The sequence below is a fragment of the Euprymna scolopes genome, chromosome 9, assembly GCF_053919585.1.
Source record: "Euprymna scolopes isolate OS-2025 chromosome 9, ASM5391958v1, whole genome shotgun sequence".
Taxonomy (NCBI): Eukaryota; Metazoa; Mollusca; class Cephalopoda; order Sepiida; family Sepiolidae; genus Euprymna; species Euprymna scolopes.
The window spans coordinates 99,419,293-99,446,792 of record NC_136490.1 but is presented as its reverse complement, the minus strand read 5'-3'; the positions used below and the strand labels follow the sequence as shown (position 1 = coordinate 99,446,792).

The window sequence follows — 27,500 nt, the reverse complement described above, 5'->3', positions numbered from 1 at the left end:
GATATTGTAAAGGCTGTCGAGTTAGAGCGAAAAACAAAACGGTGGTTAAATTTGAGCTATTGTCGAGGCTTGATAATCGCTCAAAACTCGAAAATTAAACAAAATACTGATAGAAACGCATGTCGTGCGTGAACGGTGCAAAAAATGTAATATTCCGCAGGTATATTATTTCATTTTTGCTTTTGTTTAAAAATTGTGTTACTAGTAAACAAAATAAATAAATAAATAAAATCGAATATTTAAATCCAATTGGTTAATTGTTTTTTTTTTTTTTTTTTAAGGGACGACTATTGTTTTATTATCTTCCTGGTAAGCTCGCGTCGGGCAATTATACGAACACACAAACACATGTCCGAGTAGCGTGTGCGCGTCCGTTAGGGATCTCAAGTTAACTAAACAAAACAAAAACTTTGTCTTTTTTTTACCACTCCTACTAATATTGTTTTTTTTTCTTCTCTTTTTTGTTTTTGTTACTCATCTTCCTCATCTCCGCCCAACATCGTTCTGTCAGTCTTCGGATGAGCATCATTGTCCGGTCAGAAGAAGAGAAAGAGGAAAGGAAAAAGGTTTGAAAAAGTGCCCTCCGCGTATTATTTCGACTCTACTGCCATTGGTCGGTCGGTTGGCTGGAGTTTTCTTCCCCACCCAGCCAGCCACCCACGTGACTCGGCCCATCCGTGACAGGCAAACTGGTCCAGCCATGAAGTAAGGAGTCATTATTACTATGTCAGCTGGTGAGCAGAATGAAATAAATTTCCAAAATCTATCGGCCATGCAGAAAGCGTACTACAATTCCATGCAAACATTCTCCGGTTACTATTCCAACGAAAATGGTTACTGTTACGAAGTTCCGACTCCATACGGAGTCGGGAACCAACAACAACAACAACAACAGGGTCAACCACACCACGCTGCTCAGCAACAACAACAGCAGCATCACGCGCAGCATCATCAACAGCCACAGCATCACCAACAAACGCATCACCCGCAACAACAGTGCAACTCTGCCGATTACTACGTGCAATCGTCGTGTCTCATGCAACAACAGAATCATATCAACTCGAACGTACCGGTCGCCGCGGAGCCGACAAACAACGGCGGGAACGTATCGGTGATCGGGGGCGCCGGCCCCAATGGAGGGGCCGGTGCCTCTGGTGTTATAGTCGCCGGTGGAGGCGGTGATAGTGGCGGCGGTGGTGGTGGGGCTAATAATGGAGTCGTAGGTGTGATACAAGCTGGCGGGGGAGGCGGTAGCCAGGAATACGGAAGTGCCTACTCGAACTCGTGCATGCAAGCGGCGGCCGCAGCAGCGGCGGCCGCAGCTGCAGCAGCGGCCACCCTAAATTGCAACCCGACCGTCATGGTCGGCTCTGGCCTTAACTCCAACCACCATCAGTCCCTCTTGAAACAACAGCAGGAAATCTATCCATGGATGAAAGAAACGCGGCAGAACTCGAAGCAGCGTCAGACGAATGCTATAGCAAGTAAGTCTCAACTGGAATTCAGTAGAAATTATTTATTTTCATGTTTTTTTAATAATTCCTGCCCAGAAGTGTGAAATTTAATTAAAAAAAAAAAAAAAGTTACCCTGACGCTCCGCACTTCTTTGTTTACCTTGGAAGTGACGTCACACAAATGGCTACAATTGTAAAAATAATTTGTTTTATTTTTCTTTCATTTTGAGCTCCTTTTTTCTCCCGTTTGTTTTTGTTTTCTACCATTAATAAACCAGTTTACAAGTAAAAAATAATTTGTTTTACTTGTATAGTTTTTAACAGGTGCTTATGCAGTTTAATTAACCATTTTAACATAAGTAACGTGCCGACATTAACCAAGCAGAAGAACTGTTTATTATTTTACACCGCTTCCCACCAAATGTAAACAGGTAATTTTAAAGAATTTTCCGATGGTAGAAAGGAAGCCTCCCCCCGCCAAATAAAATCGTGGTCACAAAGTGGGTGATCATTTTACGTTAACTTATAATAGAAAAGTTATCCCCCATTTTTTAAAACTAACATTTCTTCATATCTTGGAAACTACTCGTTTGCCGTAATTTTAAACGTTATTTTCGTTTTCAGCGACCCCGAAAACCTTTCAAGAGTGGTAATTTTAAAGGAATTTTCGAGGGTAGAGTAATTCTTCATATTTACCTTTTTTTTTAATTGAATTGTTAGGTGAAAGTACAAAATAGTTATACACTCTCCCTTCCCCATGTTAAATAATAGGTATCTAAATAATAGTGTTAAAAAATAGCTCGGGTCGTAAAGTGCAGGACTGCAGGAGGAGTACCTATAAAAGGTAACACCGGATCGGAAAAGAGCTCAAAATGAAAATAAAATAAATTCTCCGCTCAAAATAAGAAATGGGAGAAAAAAAAAAGTTAAACGGGAGAAAAAAAGGAGCTCAAAATGAAAGAAAAATAAAACAAATTATTTTTACAATTGTAGCCATCCGTATAAGATTTGTGTGATGTCTCTTCCAAGGTAAACAAAGAAGTGCGGAGCGTCAGGATAACCAAAAAAAAAAAAAAAAAAAAAAACTGAAAAATCTGTATATCACAGAACGCAAATGTCATATACCAAAAATGATATGTAAATTGATAAAGCAGATAATAAGTCCTGGATATGATCTTAAACTATATCCAGTGGTGAGGCCCCAGATTGCGGGCTTTGGGGAGTGTGGAGCCACCCTTTAATTGCCATTGCTCCCAGGTCCACTCTAACCCGGAGTGGCAGTGCCTGTTAGGGTCCCAACTATGGGTTAAATAGAAACCGATTTGAAAACAACAAATATATTCTATTAAAAAAATTTTTCTTCAAAATCTGAAAAGGGTTGATATGCCATAAAACAACCAACCAACATTTATTTTAAAAACGAAAATTATTTTAGTGATCAATAGTCGACAGATCGACTTTTTTTTTTTTTTAAAGCAAAAATAGAATTATTTGCCATGTCGAAAATAATAATATATCCAAATATTACTAAAATTCATCGAGTAGAAAGTTAAGTACTTATGTCACCGTGCTGAAATAATCATCTTATTTAGAAAACCGTTCTTAACATGAGGTGGGATGGGCGTTCATAGCTCCGTAAGTGCATAGACACTGAAAGTTAAAAGTTATTTTTACGGAAAATTGGGTAAAATTGCATTTTTTCTTAGATATTGTAGACTGTGATGAGTTCACACACAGGGGACATAACTCAGAACGCATATTTTAGATTACACGATAATGGCTTCCAACATGTTTAACCTATAGCGATAGACGTTTGTCTTTTACTAAAAACACAAGCGCAGTGTTTTTTCTCTATTTGTAATTTTTGGATATATTACTATTTTCGACATGACAATTATTTTTGCTTAAAACGTCATATTTAAAAATCCATCCAGCGACTATCTTAACAAGCACCTAGGTTTTTACGATTAATGTGACATCTTTAACCATTACAAAGCTGGTTTTCACAAGTTTGGCTTATTATGGGCTCATCTGTATGTTGTTTTGTTTTTTTTCCGTTTGTTAAAAGTAAAACTACTTGATCAATTGATGTGATTTCTGAAATATGACCTCATCGTTCTGTGACGGGTACGTTACATCATAAAGATGTTTCCGAATATCCTGTATTCTATTTATTTATTATTTAGGTCAAACTTTGGACTTGCAGCCATCTTTTTCTGTTCATTACCCTTTCGGATCACTGTGAAACTTCTTTTTACGAACACGTTTGCTAGTGACATAAAATTTTTGAGATTCTTTCGGATCTAAACGATCCGAAAGAGCCATCCACAAGAAACACGTACAGAAAAAATAACCGAAAGACAGGCAGATATTATATGGTATATTGCCGGCCGAAATTTGGGTAAATGGTCGTGCCTCTTAAATCTCAATTTTACCCATTTTGTCTTCATGCTAAAGGTAGCTTTATTTTAAGAATATCGTAAGCCTTCGTTTGAAAAAAAAAAAAAAAAAAAAAAAAAGTGCACAACCACAAATGGCAAATAGGTTGTAAATGAAACAATTTAAGGTAAAATCGCAGCTTAACGACCTGAATAGAATGCGCTGAAAAAATTATAAAAAGCGATGAAAATGTTTGATGTTTTTATTTATTTTTTTTTTTTTTTAGATATTGGCATGATGAACCTTTGGGTGTTAAAGTTAACAATTGTTAATATTACGCATAAAATCTGAAGAAAATCACTTTTTAAATATATTGGAGTAATCGACACATTTCTTGTAAATACTGGCATATTTACAAATTATTATTTATTTTATTTTATTTTTTATCAATGTGCACTGGTTGTCCAACTCTAAAATGTGTTTATTCCGACATCCGTTCTTAACATGGGGACGTTGGGGGTGTTTATTCCGAGAGTCATTTTATTTTCAATCTCCCTCTAATCAGCTTCTTAAAGGTAAGTCTTCACGTGGTCATCGAGTGTACATTAACCTTATTTTTTATTCTTCAGATTCCATGCGAAATAGTAAATGCATTAACTCCAAAAGTTTTATAAATTATGAGCTTAAAACCACTTCTAATGCCTATACATAATTCCACGTGTATTTCATTACAGGCCGCTAAAATAAGGTTTTAGTCGATTTAAAATAAAATACTTGGTGCTTTATGCACCGATGAAATCACGCTTTTTTTTTTCCAAGTTATATTCAAGCTTTACATCTTAATTATTGGATGAAAATCCAGGATACTTAGACAACAACCTCTTTTCCCCATGTGAAAACTAGTTTTCTAATAGCGGCATTATTTCAGCACGATACAAAAAGTGCATAAGTACATACTACATAGTTGTCCAGTTTAATCTAAGAAAATTCTTGTTTATCGGCTCGTTGCCCAGTCTCCACTAATCACGGTACTGTCTCGTACTACTGTAACGTCAACGATTATCCTTTCTGCATAAGTACTAAACAATTTTTGCAATATCATGCATTAGTGTTTTTTTTTGGGGGGGGGGTACTCATGAACTTTTTCTCTCCCTGTTTATAATCTCACTGTTTTTTCTTTTTTTTTTTTTTTGTTCTCGCTCACGTGCCTCTATTCCGAATTCGAACAGTGGGCTATTTTATTTTTTTCTTTTTAAAACGATTATAAACACACACACACACATATATATATATATATATATATATATATATATATATATATATATATATTGATGTACCTTATTTAATGCTGATATAATTTTTTTTTATAGTAAAAGTAATTAAAATAAATCATTTTTTACTATTGCGAATTAGTTAATCTAGTAAAAAAAACTCCATTTAATTGATTACTAAATTAAAAACGAAAACTATACTCCTTCAAAATTTGAAGGTGCTCACAGATCTTTGCATGAAATTTTTACTTGATAAAATAATTCGAAATCAGAAATGATAGTAATTGTGCATTTGTTACCCCATTGAAATGGTTATTGTTTAGAAAGCTATTCTTAACATGAGCAGGGAATGTAGTTTGTCACTATTCTGTATTTCCCCCTAACAGTTTGATAAAAAAAAATATCTAAAAAATTGAATTTAGCTTGAAAAATAGCGCAGTAATATCAAACATAAAAATGTGTTTTGTTTTAATTTAATTTTACTGTGCAATAATTTATAGCGGTATGAAATAGTTTAAAAAAAAGTTTTTGTTTATGAACATTTTGCTCCGGAAAAAAAAAAGTTCACTGATGCCGACCTAGAAATTCGGAATAGGAGTATGTGAGCGAAAACACAAATCGAGATTAAAAACAGTGAGAAAAGTTGACGAGTACTAATTTTCTTGTGTTTATTTATTTTTGGCTATCCTACATTGCGGCTAATTTGAACACTAGCCCAGTTCACACTGGAGGAGGGAATTAAGCATCCTCCTCGAAAAGGCGTCACACCGAAGGAAGGAGTGCTACATTTTTCATAATAGGCTCCATCAAATTTCCCGGCGATCGACAATAAATCACCTTTTCCAAAAGAGCAGGTTTGATTTGAATGATATAATGAATTATAAAATCCTAATTATATGAAAATAAAAGTTTCTTATCTGCTAATAATAATAATAAAAGGAAAGCGAATTATTAAGTACTCCTCCTTAAAAAAATGTGTCCCACTTAAAATATAATGTAACTGTTTTTGATAAGTATCATTTCTCAATTTTCGATTAAAAACCGGAAGTCGTTTTCAAGTAGATTTTTCACTTTTAAGTAAGAATGGGCATTTCAATAATAAGAGTCAGAATTATATAGGAAATGTGCATCGGTTAATGTTGATTTGAAAACTAATTTGAAAATAAAACTAACAGGAGAAAACGAACCAAAAACTATATGGTCCCTCCCCCTCCGAGTGATGCCTTGCATTTTAGGAGTAAAATACAATTTCGTCCAAAAAGGTTTTTTTTTTTTTTTTTTTTTTTTTTTACCCATAAAACACCCTGAAGCTTAAATCCCAGAATTTTCCCAGGGACAAATATTACGTTTCCATGTGTATATCCATTTGATCATGCTTTTGGTAATTTTCAGCAAAATCTGATGGTCTGAAAAGATTCCCGAAAACTGCTATTTTTCCATTTTTACCTGTTTTGACGCAACCATAATTTTTCTCAAAATTTCGACAATGTTACATTTTCTCCCTTGGGTAGTTGTAACTTCATGCAAAATTTCAGAAAACTGTGAATAGTTGTTATTGAGAATTTTGGGAACGAACTGACGAAGGTGAATTCTAAGGTCCAAATCCGACTAAGTCGGTTGAATAATTAGAATTTCGATAGTTATGCACTTTTGTTACCGTGCTGAAATAATAACGTTATTATTTAGAAAGTCATTCTTAACATATGCTTGCTGTTTTGTAATTATTCTCAACTTTCACTTAACAATTTAATAAAAAAAAAATATCGTAAAACTTGAATTTAATTTGAAAATATTATATTTTAAAAATACCGCGGTAAGAAAAGCATGAGAACCAGAATTTGTTCATTACAAATATTTGGTCCTTCTTTGTTATTGTTGTGGAATTCGAAAATTTAAATATTGAATTTCAAGTGACACCAATGGTAATTTACACATCCAACAACTTATAATTAACACATCCAAAGAAATTACAGAAAACGATATGGTAGAAAAATTAATTAATGAAAATAGCTTTTGGAGACAATTAGCGACTTTTGCACACAAAAAAGTTCTAATTGTAGCAACAATTGTCTTCGAAAACAGCTTCATTTATAATTAATTTTCTACCTTAGCGTTTTATTAATTTTTGGATATCTCCATTAATGATACATAATAACGCAGTATATTCTATTAGTCTCACTTAACATTCATTTTTTTCCCCGAATTTCGCAGTAATAATGAAGAAACCCCCAGTATTTTTATCTAACGAACATCGGCGATATCCGGGCACGTGTAACCAAGTAAATAACTCGTACGTCTGATCTACAGGTAACTGCTCGTATTTGATTACTGAATTATGTTTACAGTAATTCGATATGGCAAGAAATTGTGTAGAATAGTGTCTTAATTAGGTTGCATATCTTGCGCTGTCGTTCGTCACTAGATTCGCCTATGAAAAATTTTTACTGATTTCATGAGGATTCATTTTTTCTTTTATTACCCGCATTTCTTACACTATCCAACAAAAAGGAGCGGAAAATATAGACAACAGACAAATCTTACCAAAGGAAAGATAATTTACTTTTCTATCTGCCTGGATATGTCTTGTTTGGGTTTAATTCATTTTAATGCGTTTATGTGCTTTGAAACAAACGTAGCGACAGCGTAAAGTATGGGTTGGAGTAAAAACAATGTCGGGTGTGTTCGCTCCAATCTCGAAAATTAAACATAAATCCGATAAATATCACCTATCGTGCGAAACTAATCATCTACCAGCATTTTGTATTGTTATTACGTATTTTGTATTGTTATTACGTAAAAACGCAGACAAAAGAAATAAACAGAAGAGTAATTCATCTTGCTTTGGTAAAAATTATTTGTAGTATATTTATTCTTTTCTCTATTGTTTTTTTGCTGGCTATTGTTACAAATTGTCAATATTATTAATGACTTGCCGGCCATCAAAGTAAAAAATAAAAACTTCTAAAATATAAGGAAGAAGTGGTTCAAAATTGTTCATTCCTCGTCTGCTTTTTTTATGTTTTTTAAATCATATTCTATGAACGGAATTCCGACAAAAAGCCGAGAATCTGTGATTTTAGTCGACTTTTAATAGCGTAACTAGGGTTTGTATTACTATACGTATAGATTCGAAAAGGTTGTCAAAAACAAATAACATAAATGTTATCAACAGCAAGGTAAGTTACTTTTCTACCGAACTGGATAATTTTTTTTAGTGTTTTTACTTAATGAAAAGTGTTTATTCGGCTCGAAAGACATACAGTGTTTACCGGTGTATTTGAAAAATATAAAACGCGGCAAACTGTTGAATACGTAAATTTGTGAAAATAAGTTAAAAGTAAACAACCGTGCAAAATGCTGTTAGAAACCCACTCGATATATGTTACTGTAACATAGGCTGATATATATTCGGTAGGTTTCTAAAAGTATTTTGTACAGTTGTTTAGTGTTAACTCATTTTCCCAAACTTACGTATTCAAAACAGTTCATCGCCATTTGCATTTTTCAAATACATCGGTAAACACCATATATTTGTTTTTTTGATAACTTTTTCGAATCTGTGTATAATAATATAAACTCCATAACTATATGCATATCATTAAGCTGGTGCCCGGAAAACTCGTCCCGGGAAACCTCGTCTCCGGAAAACTTGTCCCCTTTCGCTAGGTAGGAAAACTGGTCACTTATTGAATAAATATCGATTGAAAACACATTTTATTATCGTTCTTGAAGGAGATACTGTTTTTTAAAATAGATTATAGCCCCCCATGATATTTTTTAAAAATATTTTTACTTGTTCAATGTTTTTTTTTTTTTTTTTAAATAAAATCGATTTTCTAAGTGTCCGTTTTCTACCTAACTGGCTAAGTTCTTAGTGGTTTCACTTCTTTTAAAGCGTTTATTATGTTCATACAAAGTTAATTACAAATTTTTTTGTTATTTTAACGATGTTTTTTTGGAGTCATAAAAACAATAATAAAAAACAAAACCAAAAAATTAAAAAACAGGGAGCGATTCGATTTTTCGTTACTTTTTTGTTTTGGTTTTTAATTATGATAGCTTTTTTATGTTTTTGTTTTCTCTCATACCAAATGCACTCATGCGTTATTTAAAATTATAATTTTATCAGTTATCAACATTTATTGTCGTCCTGTCAAATTTTGCAAAAATTAACTAATAAATTAAAAACGAAATATGTTTTTGGCGCGAGAGATGCCATGTGCTAACAATCTCTCGTTAACTAATTTTTATTTTTTTAAAATTTTTACTTCAAAATTCTAAAATCAATCATTAAGAGAAAAGGTAATCACTAAATAAATTTATTAATCAATTTTATTGAAAACTCCGCTATCGTTTATCAAGAATCTTTTTAATTTCATTTTTTGTTGGTGGTTTTTCGGAGGGAGATATAGTTTTTACCCCCCCTCACTCTCTCTCTCTAAATTATATTTTAAAAAATATTAAAATTTATTATTTTCTTTTTAAAACCAAATCTCCCTCAGTAATTTCTTTAATTTTCTATTTTTTAGTGATTATCAAGACCCCTAAGATGTGATACACCGGACATTATTTCTCGTTCTCACGTAACACTCGACATGTTTTTTGTTTGTTTTCTGTGTTTTTTTCTTTACCGAATTCCAAATAAATTAAACAACATAGTCGGCGAGGTAGAAAAATCGATTTTACCCTTTTATAAACAACAGTAAATAAGTAAGTTCTTTTTATATGAATATAAAAAATGCGGTCTCGTTTATGAACATAATAAACGCTTTAAAAAAGTGAAACCACTAAGAACTTAACCAGTTAGGTAGAAAACGGACACTTAGAAAATCGATTTTATTTAAAAAAGAAAAAAAAAAAAAATTAACAAGTAAAAATATTTTTGAAAAATATTATGGGGGCTATCGTCTATTTTAAAAAACAATATCTCCTTCAAGAACGATCATTAAATGTGTCTTCAATCGATATTTATTCAATAAGGGACCAGTTTTCCTACCTAGCGAAAAGGGACGAGTTTTCCGGAGACGAGTTTTCCCGGGACGAGTTTTCCTAAATTCCATTAAGCTATATTCTCGTAAGTTGTTTTTTGTTTTTTTAAGTAAAAGTGATTTGACTACTTACAAAGTGTACAATCGATTTTGATGCTACGCTTAGCCTAATCTTCTTCATTAAATAAAAGAGAAATCCTTCTATTCTACGGCATATTTTAAATCCAAAATATCCCTTTTTGGGAAGCTGAATATTTCACAAGTCAAATACCGACCTTGTTTCATAATTTGCCCTCGTGAGGAGACAAGAAATAAGAAACAATTTTGTTTCCAAAAAATGTTAAAATATTTGCAAACTTAGTTGATGCGATTTACATGTGTAAATTGAGGAGCTGGTTGCGAATGCTGGCGCCCATATTTGCATTCTAAATCACATGCCATGCTATACACTTTTAATATATTCATGTCGACTCTGGTGCCTAATTCTGTTCCATAAGAAATCAAAGTAAATAGAATATTTATTTCGGGGATTTAGGAGAGAAACCAACAAATGAAAAAGGATAATATATATGTGTGGTTCCAAAGGCAACTCTTTTACTTACCTAAGTTTTGTGTTTTTAACGTATTTTAAAAACATTTATTCGGTTATTTTTTTGTAAGAACTATATTTCAGTAATCAATTACAAGCACTTAGCAAGCGGCTAATTTTAAATCGCTCTGTGCTAAAGTGTGTTCTTTTTATAACATTAAAGAAAGTGCACGATATTACGTTTATTTAAGAGTAAATATAAAATATATATATATAATAAATGGCGAATTCGCTTCTAATGTGTCATGATACTAGCTTTATTAACCCGATCTAGCCTGGGTAAAAATATATTGGATGTAAGGTTAATATATATATAAACATTTGTATGTTCTTTTAACCTCGATTTCTATAAAAATTGACATATGAAACATCGTAGACAGTAGTTGTATTTACCCGGCGTTGTCTTGCTTCAGACTTATTCTCGTGTGAATAAAAACATTCTAAATATGTTTACAATTTTCCAAAAAGGTTTTTCGGGAAAGATTTTATTTTTGTTTTATGTTTACAGCTATTTGATTAACGAAAAATAAATAATTTAATCTGTGGTCATAAAAGTTGCAGATAGGCGTTAAATGACGCTCTTACAGGTGACGTTTGCGGCATAGCTTTTCAAACTCGTTTGATGGCATTGATTTCTAGGTGTTAAATGTATTTCTTATCCAGATAGAAATTTTAATTTAGAGAAAATATGTCGGTAAAAGATAATTATTTTAAAGGAAACAAGTTTGAAATTAGTCGAAAACATTTTTTTTTTATTTGCACACTCTGAGCTATGTGCGTTCAAAAAATAGTTAATAGTTGTCATAAGCCTTTTTTAGCAGCAAAATAGTTTAATGGGAATAAGTGGCTTTGCAGAGAATCGATATTCTAGGTTAGAATGCATATAAAATCGATTAAATATTTATTTATAACATAAATAGGTCACAAACTGTAGACAATGTAAAATACATCGCTTTTGATTAATTTCACAACTATATTTTCTTTAAAACATTGTTATATATATATATATATATATATATATATATATATATATATATATAATCATACATTACTATATCATTTAATCACAAATTAATTATGTAATGTTATGCGTAAATTCTAAGTATTTACTTCAACAGTGCTCAATACATAAGTAGAGCTAGATAGTAAGTTATGAAAATATATATGGCAATTAAGCGACACAGAATATTTTGCGTTTCATCCTTACGAGAATTCGTCACGAGGATGAAACACAGAATATTCTGTGTAGCTTAATTGCCATATATATTTTCATAGCTTACTATATATTTTATTATGATTAACATTTTAACGTCTTCTAAAATATGATAATGTTTTAATTGCTGGCAGTCATTGTTTTATGTGCGTGTAGTTTTATGGTACAAAAATCTGATGAGAGGAAAAACTCATTTTCACACACAAAATAAGTTGAACGCTTGCTTTACGAACAAAATAATTTACCGATATAAAAAGGTCACCGTATACTCATTGATAACATTTTGAAAAGGTCCTAAATGTAACGCATTAGGTTCAATTTTAGAATTTGATTATAGAACAATAAGTATTGTTAAAATCAAAACACACTAAATATGCAAGGTATTCTAGCTATCCCTATAATCTAATTCAGGTGCTCCCAACCTGATGTGCTCGCATCCCTTAGCGGTGCGAGAAAAGTTTAGATAGAAAATAGGCTATTGTTAATCTTGTCTTTCTATTTCCTTTTAAGTTTTTCTTTCATTTTAGTGTTAAGCATTGTTATTAAGTGAGCATTAAATGCATGGTTGAATAGATTTATAATCCAATCATGTATTTAAACCTGGATTCGGAAATTAAGTGGGTGCGAGGTTTGGGGAAAATTTTCCTGAGGCGAGGGGTAGGGGTGCTGACTAAAAAAAAAAAAAAAAAGGCAGATCCGGAACCGGGAACCACCGGTGTGATTGAATTCGATCCTTTGCAAACAAAAAATATTAAACTTTCAAATGCGTTCCGTTAGATGCGCTTTCATTTTCTGCATGTTGGCTCACTTTAATAGAATTATGTATATAAATGACAAACTTGAATGTAAAAAAGTCGCTGAAGTATACACACAGATAACACGATACCGTTGCAACATCTTTTTTGTTTTGTGTTTATTCCAAACGATATCAGAAAGTGACGATATTAGTTTATACAGTTTTATATAATTGAAATATGATTTGAATTATTCGACTTACCGTTCTCGTATTGAATGTTGGGTAAATGATACCTTTCCCTGCAATAGCACATTGAACACACTAGTTTAGGTTGTTAGGGTTTTTTTTTGGGGGGGGTATCCATGAAAGCGAATATGACATTTAAATTTATAGCAAATTTACCGTCTGGATGGTATTAATACCTTCTCGTGGGATTAATTTCTTATGGACAACTGCAAATTTGTAAAGGCGTAAAGTTGTTGGTGGTTACTTCAAGGCTACGACAAAAAAAATTTAGTCCTTATTTTTACAAAGGACTTGCAAAAATATACCTGCTTGAAAATAGGTATTTTTTTTTTAATTGCATTTCTTTTAAAATTAGCTGTTTTGTTATTCTTCGCATATAAAGGTCGTTTTTTTTTTTGTTTTATTGTTTGTAATTTTCTTGTTTCCGTACTAATAATTCTGCACTTTCACCTAACAATTTAATAAAGAAAAATATTGTAAAAATTGAATTTAACTTGAAAATACTAATTTACGAATAGCACGGTAACTGTTCTACATAAGCACTCTAATTTCAAGTTAAATTCCAAGTTTTTTTTTTTTTTTTCTTTTGGTGGAGTTGTAGTTTTTCAAGTCGGCACTCGACTTTTAAAATGACACAACTTTCGTAAGTTTTCCGGTGAGCTTAAAACGAATATTACATTTAGTTTTCTTGGTATTAAAACCGTTATTATTCAATGTAAGTCATTGTTTTCAGTGGTGGCTAGATTTATTCTCGAAAATCGAAATCTTTTTTTCTTTAATATTACCAAACAGTACATTTGCCATGGATTCAAATGTTATATTCTTTCTTAGCGGACCCGACGACTACTAAAACCCTACACTAAAGTGCTCGGTGTTCTTTTGTAGTGAAAAGTACCATTTACCATTTCAACAATGTTCCGACGTAGATAAACCCCGACCTTCAAGTTAATCTTTGTCGAACTCTCGAATCTGTATGGAATTTCGAATTTATCCCTTTATTTAATCCACGGAGATTTGTTTGTTCTCGTTAAGTCAGCCATGAAGGAGTAGAAGTTTTAATTCCTAAATTTATATTTGCTTTTGTCCTCACTGAGAATTGACCCTTCAATCACCTGAAGACTATAATTTAAGGTGCTAGTGCAGAGAGTGATCCGCGTTATTTTTTAAATCGCATTTCCAAGTTTAATCAAAGTTTTATGGTATATTTTTTTATTCAATTGTAAGGTTGAAGTATAGAATAGGTGCAAAACACCATCCCCTCCCTGTGTTAAGAATGGCTTTTAAAATAATAACGTTATTATTTACGTCCGGATCACTCTCTGCACTAGTACCTAATTTAAAACTTATTATTGCTTCTAACTAAGAAAACAATGGAGAGACTTTCACTCAGCCAAGACTGTCGGAAAGTGAACAATCTCCATGGATTAAATTAAGTTTTCCGTTTGAAATTTGATACAAATTTCAGTTCGAGGAGACCTGCATGGAGGTCAAAGGTTAAATCGAAACGTTGTGAGAATAAAATGCAAGATAACAGTAATCCGAATAATCTAAATTATAAATCTTTATCTAAAAAAACAAAACAAAACAAAAAAAACCCTAAAAACCTTATTGAAATATTCCTACAACTGCGCTTTTAAAATGGCGCTTCTTGTGAATAAGATGTTTAAAAAAATCGAAATATTGAATTTAGAGCAAAAACAATGGTATCTTCCTACTTGCTATGTCGAAAGTAGTAAAATATCCGAAAAAATGGAGTAGAAAATTAATTAGCAATGAATATAGTTTTCGTTACACTTAAATAGTAAACATAGTTCGTATTCTAGCAGGGAAGTAACTGCAGTGGCAGTGTGTCTTGTTATATTTTAATGGCGGAACAATACATCCTGAAATTCTGAAAGTACACGTTTTTTGTTTTTTTTTTTTTTGTTTTTTTTGTAAAAATATAGTAATATGTTGTTACTTAAGACATGAAAAGTAAGTAGATATTGCTTTAAAGAGAAATTCAATTTTAGATCTTTCGATGTTCGCTCTTATTCACGAGTAGCACCGAAAAATTCATTGGATCTGAATTTAAATCTTTCGACGTTCTTCAGCGAGAAATGAAATTTACGCCATTTAAAGAATAAACGGGTTTGTATTACTGTACACATAGATTCGAAAAAGTTGTCAAAAAACAAATATATAACAAATAAATGTGATCAAAGGCAATATAAGTTACGTTTCTACCTGACTGGATCTGTTTTCAGTGTTTTTATTTAATGTAACATGTTTATTCAGCTTGACAAACATACTCTGTTTACCGATGTATTAGAAAATTCAAAATGGCTCTGACTCTCTCTTCAACACAGTAATTTTGGGAAAAGGTGCTATAAATATATAACTAGACAAAACACTGTTATATACTCACTATATATTCTCGTGGCATAGGTTGATATATATTCGGTAGTTTTTTAATAGTATTTTGTCTAGTTTATTATTTATAACACCTTTTCCGTGTTAAAGAGAGAGAGTCGGGCGCCATTTTGAATTTTCCAATACATCGGTAAATAATGTATGTTTTTCGAGCTGAATAAACATGTTACATTGAATAAAAACACGAAAAATATATCCAGTTTGTTAGAAAAGTAACTTATCTTGCTTTTGATAGCATTTATTTGTTATATATTTGTTTTTTTTTTTTGTTTGTTTTTTTTACAACTTTTTCAAATCTGTGTACAGTAATAATAAACATATAAAGATATAAAATTTGATTGACAAAATTCGAGAATAAATGAAGAGTTCGAATGAAAAATAGGTTGAACAACATTTTTAGAATATGTCATTTAAAACTATTGCACATCCCAAAATTATATTTTATATAATATGATAGCAAGTCAGTTTCCAAGTTTAAATTTTATATATTCCTTTTTTCTACGTGTTTTACTGTGATAATTTATACACTTTGGATGAGGTCCTGGATATGATCTTAAACTATATCCCGTGGTGAGGCCCCAGCTTGTGGCCTTTGGGGAGTGTGGAGCCACCCTTTAATTACCATTGCTCGCAGGTCCACTCTGACCCGGAGTAGTAGTACCTGTTAGGGTCCCAACTATGGGTTAAATAGAAGCCGACTTGAAAACAACAAACATATTCTATTTAAAAAAATGTTCTTAAATCTTTGGATTCGGCATTAAATAACCCGAAAAGGGTTGATATGCTGTAAAACAAAAACAACCAGATAAACCAACAAATCCTTTAAAATAAGCCATAATTTGTAAAGGAATATTTCTACAGAATTGGTTTAGTACTTGCATGAATTGTACTTAATTTAAAACAAAAAAAGAAAAGAAGCATTTTTTATGGTGTAGGTACAAATATGTCATTCCAAAAATCACGTAAAGTGATCAAGTGTTTTATTTATATAAAAATCTTTACGATTGTTAGCGATTTTAACGGTAAATTTTAGTAATTGCAAAGCTGAGTTTGATATTGATAGTTCAAACTGAGTTGTCCGTTCTTCAATTCTGGAAAAATGCCGACTCCCAGAAGTTTTTATAGCTAGACATAAAACCTGCTTTTCTCTGTTAGAAAAAACTACTTGGTCAATTTGCGTGATTTTTTTTTAATATAACATCTTCGTTCCATAACTGGCACGTACATAATAAAGATTTGTCTATACTTTTTTTTTTTTTCAAGTCGAATTATAAATAAAAACATATTTTTTAATTATTGAGTATTTGCAAGACTAGCCAACGTTGTTCCATAATGTGTACCCCCCTTTTTAAATTTCCATTCCAATTAATGTTCATCAATTTAAATAAACCGTATGTTATAAGATAAGAAAGTAGATCACAACTTTTACTAGTCATGGATGTCGATAGAGCACGCGTATTCAACTCTTGTTTATAAACAAATATTATAATTGCAGTTTATGCAAAATTTTAATCGGGAATTGTTGTCTGATCTTTGAATAGGTCCTTAGTTTTATTGTCACCACAGAATGGAAGACAGATGCACCAGATTTCTATTATGGATACTTAATAATGGCGGAAGCAAATCGGTTCATTAAAAAATAAATAAAACAAAAACTGTTGAAATTTTTCAACTTACTCGGTTTGAAAAATGTTTGTTTTTGTTTCTTTTTTCTTTTCAATTGAATTCCGTTTCCAATTAACAACACCGCCTTTTTCATCCGACGTAATTAGGAATGGAATGCAAATGACGTTATGATTTTTAACAAATATTAGATTTACTGATTTAAAATTACACTTACGTGTGTTTGTTTGTTTTATGATATATCAGCTTGTTTCGGCTTATTTAATGCAAAAATATGTAATTTCGATAAAGTTTAGGTTCTTTTGTCGGAGACGAGTCCCTGGTTTACTTTCGCTTTTTCTCGCTTACATGTCCTTATTCCGAATTCGTAGCAATGGGCTGATATCAGCGAACTTTTTTTCTACCCCAAATGGTCATTAACTTTGTGTTTTGTTTTGTTTTTTTAATTTTTTTTTTAATGTTTAACATATATTTCATATAGATAGAAATTATTGCGCATAAAAATGAAAACAAAAATCACTTATTTTAAATTATTTAATCAATGAAAATGTTATATTTTACTTGATTACGAAATTTAAAAAAGTTATTCTAGTAAATTACCAAACAATTAACTTTTCTAAAAACTGATTTTAACTTGAAAATATTATGAAAATAATAGCTTTTTAAATTTTGTAATCAATTAAAAAATTCGAAATGAAAAAAAAAATGTTTTAATGGGCAATTTATGTCAGGTTGAAATATGTTAAACGGTAAGAAATTTTTTTAAAATAATAAAAACATTCTTAATGATGGTTGGGGGTGGAGAAAAAAGTCCACTGATATCGTCCCGCTACTACTAATTCGGAATAGGCGCATGTGAACAAAAAAAAAAGCGATAATAATTAAGACGTTTTCTGCAGGAGAACCTAAGCTTTATAATTCACTTAACATGCCTGAATATATATAAACTATTGTTTTGGGAGACTGCATTTGCTGTACAACATATAAATGATCAATTATCTTCTATTGCTAACCATCAAAGATGCAAATCCCTTTAGTTAAGATCAAAGAGCAGTAACAGTTTAAGGATATTATAAGTAGGATGACTTCTGGTGTAAATATGGTATTGTGGTGACTTAAATGATGGATAGCCAGACAGATTATTGTAGGCTAACGAAAACCACCGGTCGTGTTTTTTCATATTTTGTATAGGTTTGTGCTTAATTTTTCATATTTCATTATTTACAGAGTAAATAATTTAAAGTTAAAAAGATTTTAACAATTTTGTTCCCAAAACTAAGACGGCGGAAATAGTTTGTTTTTTGTGTGTTTTGTGATAACACAAAAAGTTTAAAAATATTTAATGTATTATTTCAAAGACTTCATTTATAGAAATGTAAAAAAAAAAATCTGTTTTATTGTTTCGTGATAACACAAGTTTTAAAACAAACATAGCTGTATTTATAAAGAACATTTTAATTTTTTTGTTTATGACAACACAAGAAATGTTAAAACTAATATATTCTGTTTAAATAAACTATTTTCTTTGTGGATTCGTAATATTCCGTGTTATGCTTAGTGATTCTCTTCCGTATTTACATCGACTGTATCCATTTCCATCGTCTTAATTTTAGGAACGTCATTGTTAAGGATTGCCTCAAAGTGTAGTATCTTTTATAATACTACTCTTCAATTCTGCTGCCCTGTGTCAGTGAAGAAGGAACTTAGGTGTAGGCATTTATTCATTTATTTATTTACTTTGAATCGTGAAGTCATTTGAGATTGTTAACTTTCCATACCTCCTGAGATTGGGAAAACACATTTTCCGACAATCGTTAACTGCCTAAGCAATACTAAGCCGAACAAATATTTACAAAAATGACTGAGCAATCAATACTATTACCAAAGTACATTATGTTAATGGAAATATTTCACGGAAAATTAATCATGAAAATGCAGTTTTCTTTACCTACATTTTGTGACCTATTTGCGTTAAAATATTTAAATCGCATATACGTATTTTTTAAAATAAATATCGTTGCTTAACAAAATAGCCACTCTCATTCATTCTTAAGACAATTTTGTGTTAAAATGTCTACGTCGCTCAGAACTGAAACATACAACTAGAAATTCTCACATCTATTATATAACTGATGACGCTAAAAGTAAAAACTAACAAATAAAGATGTGTTAGGAGTATTGGTGCAAATTCAAGTCATATTTCAGTGTTCTGTTTCAGTGTGCGTGTGTGTGTGTGTGTGTGTGTGTATACATATATATTCAAAATATTAAAAGGTTGTTTCCCTCGCTGCGAAGATCTATTAAAAATACAAGCTTTACATCCTCCCATTTGGCATCTCTATAATCTATGTCATTCGTCTTTATAATAACACCTAGAACATGAAATACGTAAATATGTGAAAGAAAAAAAAAAAAACTAAAGATAAACTTTGAGATGATAAAAATGCAATTTGAATATCCTCATCTCGTGCGAAATGATTTCAATACATTTCCATGAACTAACTCATAATCAGTGAATATTAAAATAAATGTTAGTTCCTATTTACGTCACTTAAATTAAATTTAGAGCGAAATGAATATCGATATGATTTGGGAATTACGACTAATGTATAATTGATTTAAATGAAAAAATATGGCAAAATGTATTGTCGCCATCTTTATAAATTATTTGAAAATAAGGATAAGAGAGGCAACGCAAGTTTAAACACTTTTTTTTTTTTACCAGAACTTTATAAATTTGAATAATGTCTCTTCCTTAGATGATCCTGGATATGACCTTAAAATATATCCGATGGTGAGGCCCCAGCTTGCGGGCTTTGGGGAGTGTGTAGCCACCCTTTAATCGGCATTGCTCCCAGGTCCACTCTGACCTGGACTGGTCGCACCTGTTAAGGTCCCAACTTTGGCTTAAATAGAAACCAACTTGAAAAATAAAAAAAAACCAAATATATTCAATTAAAAAACTTTTCTTCAAAATCACTGGATTCGGCATTAATTAAATTGATACGCCGTAAACAAAAACAACCAACCAACCAACCAATCTTTCTTAGGTAGCCATTTTCTATATATTGCTTCTATAAAGATCGTGGCTACATTTTATGACGAATGTTTATTTTTGTTTCACATGTACGATAAAATTTGCTATTAATATTTTTTAAAGATATATTCTTATTACGAATATAGAATTGAAGTAAAAGATATGGACTAATGTCGAAAGCCTATATGATGTTTTATGTAGTAATATGGGAATTAATCAAATAAAACAAACACAATTAATAATATTAATTGCTTAATTAATATTACGAGAGTCGCTGTAATATACTGCATCCTATTTTTTATTAAAAAGTTGAAAAATTATGATGACGGGACGAATATCATTAAAACGAGCTACTTTAAATCCCCGGAATTTATTTTTATCATTTCTGCATAGTCATCACCATAATTAATGCATATTTATCAGCGATAATGTTGTGGATGTACACGGATAGCTGGAGCGTGTTTTGCTACTCACATCTTTGTCGCCACATGAAATCGACGACCCCATCTCCTAACTGTGCTGGCATCAACAGACAGCACCTCCTTCGTAAATTTTCAACAGGCGCAGATTAATGTTGATCTTTTCAATTTTTTCTATAGGGATCACATTTAATGACGTGTTTGATGCGATGTACTTTCATGACATGGATTGTTTTTTTCACACCGTCAATGTTTTCAGGCTATTAATGAATTTGATCATTGCAATAATATTTGCAATCCCATTGTTATTCATTCGGGCGGAATAAGAAATAGGGGGCATTACTTTTGTAACGTCTCTCGTAATAATAATCATTTTGTCATTTTGTTCGCCGAACCCATCGTAAAATTTATATTTTCTTTAATAAAAATAAGAAACATGGAATTAATTTCAGACATTGCTCATATAATCTATGTCAGTTGTTTATTTGTTAGTTGTAATTTCTACATAAATTTACTATTGATTGTCTGGAGAGAAACTGAGTCTACTTAATGAAATAAAAATATCAATTAGCTATTTTGTATTTTGAAATGATACATCATATAACACGAATTTCATTTCAAGAGAAATTGCAACGAAAAACTAAGTAGAAAACGTTCTTTTTTAGCGGGGTAAAATCGTTACGGCTTCTATTCCGGATCTAACTATTAGGTTGGTGCAAAAATAATGTTTTTTTTTTTAATTTTTATTTATTTTTTTTTTATTACATTTCACTCCACGTTAAACAACGACATTATTGTTGCACAAATGTAATAAAATATTTTTTCTCATTATAATATCATTAAAAATCTCACATGCTCAAGCGAAACCATATTTTATTTGTCTATATAAATAAGACAGGTGTGATGTTCATGTGAAGATATTTAATCGATAAATTATTAAGCCACTAGTCACACAACATAGAGAGTTTCAGAAAATAGTAATCATACACCAAGGATGGTTTATAACGGGTAAAATCTTTGTTTGGATGGATGAATAACGTATGCAGAAATATGTCAAGTTGAAAGGCAACATTTTCATTTCATCTTTTTGTCATGTTTTATTACTTTTGCGCGTGCGCAAACTCATTCATAGTTTGAAGTGGTTTAATTCGAAATCTTCCTAATCTGTCTGTATTCAGGCCAGACGAATGTCATTGCTCCTTATTCTAACATTTTCTGTCACTTGTTTTTCAAACAAAAAATATATCTCTGGATTTTCAAACAATAAAATATATATCTGACTTTGACAATAAAACAACATATATATCTATATATTTTAATTAAAGTATTTTCTTTTTAATATCAACCGTTATCCGGGATTAACTAGACAACCTTAGCACATTTAACCCTTCTTTCTCGGGTCTCAGCGGGTCTTCACCTCCCCAATGGGGAGCAATTAGCTCCCTCAAGACGATCACGTCACACCTTCCCCTTTAAGCGTACGCAATCGGAAATTGGTCTAAAATAAGTCTTCCACTTTACAATTAATTTTCATTAATAACAAAAAACTCAAGAAACGAATTTTTCTGATATAAGGTTTTAAATGTTAAGAACAATGGGGGTATTTTAATAAAAATAACTATTAGCCTAGTTGGATTTAAATATCACTTTAATTTATTAAAACAAAACTGGATGTTGATTTACGAAAGATAAAAAAATATAAAATAGATTTTGGATGTGAGACTATTTTCGATTGTATGTATACAAGCTTACATTTTAAAAATATTTCAAATATTAGCAGTTTGTCTCCGTGCTGTACTAGCGGGGGCGGGGCAGTATTGCCCAGGCATAAAATGCGCTTAAATATGATATCTTATTTTTCTAGTTGTTAATTTTGCATATATTATCATAAAGTCGTAATATCGAAAATAAAAGTAAAAAATATTTAGGTGCCATCAGCTAGAATTGAAACCAAAACTGTAGCATTCAAAGATAGTGACGTTACCATTGTACCAACATAGCACGCATATAACTCGATTAAAAATTAAACTAACATGAATGTACAAAATGTTTTACGATGTGTTTTTTTTTGTGCAATTTTGACCCATTTTTGATCACTTAATGCTCATTTTAACCGACTGAAGACCCATGAAATACCGGCCAGTAAAAAAAATAGAACCACTTGAGGCCCTCCGCTGCTCTGCGACTTTTAGTTTCGCAGAAGATAGTCTGAAAATAGGGAGATCGATTGACATATAACCGTTCATATATTAGATTATATAAACATTAATATAAATACTGAATTAATATCATACGTTATGGTACACGGTACTACATTCTAGCAGTTTGAAAAGAAATAAATGTGGGTTCAGTTGCGAAATAATATTTTTATATGTATTTCTATATTGCATTAAAAAAACTTTTAATGAATAATCTTTTTAAAAACCTTTGTTTATTTATTGCATTTGTCTCTCGGTAAAAATCAAAATTTGCTTTAAAATGTCTTTAAGTTTGAACTTGTATTAATTTGTTCTTATGCCGGTTATTTTTTTTTATTATTTCTCATTAATTCATATACTAATTCTGTTTTTTTTATCTAATGGTTTCTACTATACTTTTTTACAAAATTTGTTATATTGTGTAAGACATTTTTTTAAAAATAAGTATGCCTGCTTTTTCAGATTAACCCTATATTTGAAAACAAAAAAATGACACTAAAACTTGATTATGCATTTGGTCACGTTTTAAACAAGGGTATTTATGCAGGATACAGATCGAGCTATTGTTTGATATCGGCTTTTGAAGTAAAAATCAATTGTTACCGTATCATTTTGTTTTTATTAAATTAATAGTGAGTGTACAAAATACTCAAAATAGCCCCCTCCACATGTTAAGAATATAATTATTTAATAATTAGGGCTAGGACAACAGCATATTATTTTCATTGTTTTGACTTTCGATTACATGTTCGACACAGACACAATCAACTGGTAACCACATCACTCTACATAAAAACATAAGATATCAATGGATATATACTTGAGAATCAAAACAAGGTATAGAATATGCTGTTGCCATAGCCCTACTAATAACGTTATTATTTCAGCACAGATCGTATTCTACGTAAGAATTAAAAAGAATTTGCTTACAATGCTAAGATTTTCTTTATTGTGTCGTTATTATATTTTTTAAAAAATAACAGATCATAGTAAGTAAAATAACCACCCGCGATTGAAGCGTTGCATGATAGTGACACTTTTTTGTCAGGATTACAAATAAAATAAAAGACCAGTGTTTTCCAAAATGCATATGCAACGTAATAGGTGCTTTTAAGGTTCCTTGTTCTGCAATTACACGGAAATTTTAATATTTTATTTAGTAAGTAAACTGTTACGTAATTAATAGTTGTTGAGGTAAGAAATTGAACATTTTCCATTTAAGGACTTAAATATGAATTACAATTTGTATTTACATTTTCCAAACACAATGATGCATTATTCTATATAGAGAAGACGAATTTTTTGTCAGTTGCTAGATCAAAATATGTACTTTTCGTGTAAAATAACTTCATATATTTTTCTAGTCATAAAACTGTTTTTCGTAAATACTATGATATATATATATATATATATATATATATATATATATATATATATATATTTAAATATTTTAGTTGACATGGATTTTATTTCTTTTTAGCGAAGTTGACCTTATTCAGTACAAAATGGGTGACAATCTGAGTCTAACATTTACTAATGTCGTCATGGCGATTGCAGACGGATAGATATAAGACGTTATACATGTTATACTGTACCCTATGTTTATATTTCTTAATGTGAAACAACGTTAATTTTCTCTGGACATGAAAGACGGTTTCAAGTGTTTTTTTTGTTTTTTTAAATAATCCATTATTTATAAACAACTTACAAATGTATTAACATGCTAAACACCCCAAAATAAATTTTAGAGCAAACTACACTTCAACTATCAATATATTTATTCACATAATTTTTTTATAAATAAAAAAAAATATATTTAAACACTAAACCACGATTCGACATAAAATAACCCAACAAGAGTGGACATGCCGTTAAACAACAACAAAAAAAAATAAATAAACAATCCAAATTTTACTTTTTTTTCTCATTTTTTTTGGTTTTTTTGGTGACTTGAAAAATCAAAATTTATGCTCGAAATATATCCACAAACCTTAAAGTAATCAGGTTTGACTGGTTTTGTTTTGATAGGTAAGGAGACGCACTGCCATTTTGTCTGTGCTATATTTAGGTTGGTATATTAAAAATATCACAGTAGATGCAGAATTTGGGGTAAAACATAACGGGTTATAATGGAAGCTCGATTTCAACACTAAGGTATTCTCTTCGATTTTTACATTTTTTTTAAACAATTCTCTTCGGTTTTTACATTTTTTAAAACAATTTTTATGATTTTATAATCCTACGATTTTTTTTTTTTTTTGCGGATCTCCAAAAAATTAGTAATTGTTGTAATGCTGTACATCTCTAGATAAGATTACATATAAAAAAAAAGTTCACATAAACTTTATTATAACTTAGCAGTTATAATATAACTGTACACCAACAATTTTTTTTATTTATTTTACTTTTTAAAAACAGAATAATGGATGAATTCCCGTATTTTTTGTGTAATATCATTTTGAACTCGACTTCAGAATTGTATTATTACACATAAAACAAATTATATTTTTATAGATGTCGAGAGATAATGAAAACCCCACATAACGTGTTGTGCAATTTTCTTCTTTCTCTTTACGAACAGAGTTATATATAGGTGTTGATCTGAGCAATCATCGTAATTTCAAAATGGGGTTCTGAATGTGCTATCTAGTTCCAAAATATGTAAACATTTTATGTTAACTGTAAGATGCGAAATTTAGGACATACTATCAATTTCACAATATTGCTGATTTTACAAATTTTACAACTATTTCGAAATTAGACATAACGTCGTTTTCTAATGTGAGGAATATCCAGCTCCTCAAAAAAAAAAAAAAAAAAAAAATACTGAGTTAAGGTAAAAATTAAAACTGCCCAAGTCTAGAAGGATTTCTTGTTTCAATGATCGATTACAGAAAAGCTGAAGTGTAATAGCAGAAAAGATGCATTTTGCTCCAAATCAAACGACCAATTAAATGACTGATCTGATTATTTGCAACAAAAACATTTTACAGGTATAAAAGTTTATTTTTATGTTGGAAATAAATTATTAATTGCTTCGACTACGAAAATAAACATTTTACACGAGCAACTTATTCTTTTTACGAACCGTTATTCTTTAATTTTCGGATTCTAAAACCGGACACTATTAGTCTATTTCTATTAAAGCAAATTGTTATTTATTTGTAAATTATATACAAAAACTATGAAAAGGGACTTGTATTTTAATCTTTCATCAACACGTCATTTTTATCGATTGTAATTATTAAATAATCGTAGCTTAATAATGATTCATTTTTTTTTAAATTTTGACTTTAAATTATATCTTGTAATTTTTTATATGAAAATTTATCCTAAAACATTTTTTATTGGAAATGTCAAATTAAAAAAGAAAATCTTCTTTAATAGAACATTTGCATCTTAAAGTGGTTCAGAAGTTATTTTGTCAGTTTTATTTAAAATGATATATATTACATAGTACTAAGTAGTAAATATATTCTGTTGTTGTTTATTTTTTTTTAGATCTACGAAATAGTTTAGATCTCATCGTGCTCTATCGAGTAACATTAGCCATTTCATTTTGAAAATGGATACTAATATTGTTTTTAATTGGTTTACGAAGTTAGAATATGGCTGCTTTCCCATTATGTGATCTACGTGTGGTTTACATTTCAAAATGACATCTACCGACTATCCTTAACTAAAAACGACATTTATGGGTAATGTTATTCGATAGAGCACATTGAAATCTAAACAATGTCGTAGATATCATATTCAATTAGAACTTATTTTGTAGGATTACACGTAGGAGGAACAGCAAAAGCTGTTGTAATGACACGAAGCATAAATGGCTGCCAGCGATTAAAATATTGAATCACGAAAACACTTTCATACTTAATGGAAATTTCAAACGTATTTCAAGACTACAAATAATGTATAAAAATTTCACGGAAATGTGCACAAAAACTAAACGAAATATATTATTCCGAACATATTTAGATTAATTTCCAAAGTAGTGATATCTAATTACAAAAATTGTCGAACCCAAGTTGCTTGTTACATTTTGCCCTAGTATATTTTTTCGTGGTGCAGTGTTTAGTAAACATATCTTATTCCAGTTCGTTATTAGTGTTGTATTTTCATTTCGGAAATGGATACTAATTTTATCGCAATCTTTATTTACTTGAGAAAAAAAATTCCAAAAATGTCCCTTTTTTTCTTTAGTTTTATAGCAAACGGATTTTTATTCAGGGTGGAATGCGATGAAGGTTTTTAAACATATTAAATTGCATGATTTAAACGAATAAATTAAATAATAGGCATCGTCCAAAGACATGGATATTATTACCCCATCGGGGAGTATTCGCATTTCTTTGTAAATCTTACTGTTTAACTCGATCTGTACACGATATTATTTCAAGCAATTGGGCAATCATATTTGTTTCAACTATTTTGTAATGTCAACTTCCATTTGAACACAGACGCGATGTAAAAGATATATATTTTTTCTTTGCTTTCACTTTGATGTCTGATTTAACTTCTGCTCGACTAACTTACATATTAGTAGGTATTTAGCTAATTAAAAATAGCACCAGTTAGTCACCCTGAAAATTAGGCAATACCAAATTATTACCGTTAAAAAAATCTCTAGTCAATATCTTTTTTCTTAGTGCTTATTTCTTTTTTTATTTCTATGTAAAATTACCCCAGAAAATGCAATTCAGCTATTTCATAATTAATGCGTCTCTCTGATCTATAAATGAAAAAACTGACTGACGACTCGTCTGTGCACATTACATATATATATATATATATATATATATATATATATATATATATATATATTATTCTTCATATTCTTTATGCATATTCTTGTATGGCTAGCATGTTTCCGAATCTTTGAGAGAGGCGTTGATAATTTGGATTATTTGGACTAACAGGAATTTTGAGGAATAA

General features: G+C 30.6%; 1 protein-coding gene across 3 annotated transcripts in view; it reads left to right on the top strand.

The window, feature by feature from the left end:
* The window catches only part of LOC145284792 (uncharacterized), a 327,627-nt gene that overhangs the window by 132,155 nt on the left and 167,972 nt on the right, over positions 1-27,500 (top strand). For 2 of the 3 annotated variants that reach the window (XM_080133759.1, XM_080133757.1), the window contains exon 2: positions 512-1,484. In XM_080133759.1, coding sequence (XP_079989885.1) covers positions 725-1,484 — 760 coding nt within the window. In that variant the 5' untranslated portion in view covers positions 512-724. Of the gene's footprint in view, positions 1-325; positions 1,485-27,500 lie in introns of those variants that run through there. The other variant, XM_080133758.1, reaches the window with a different exon arrangement.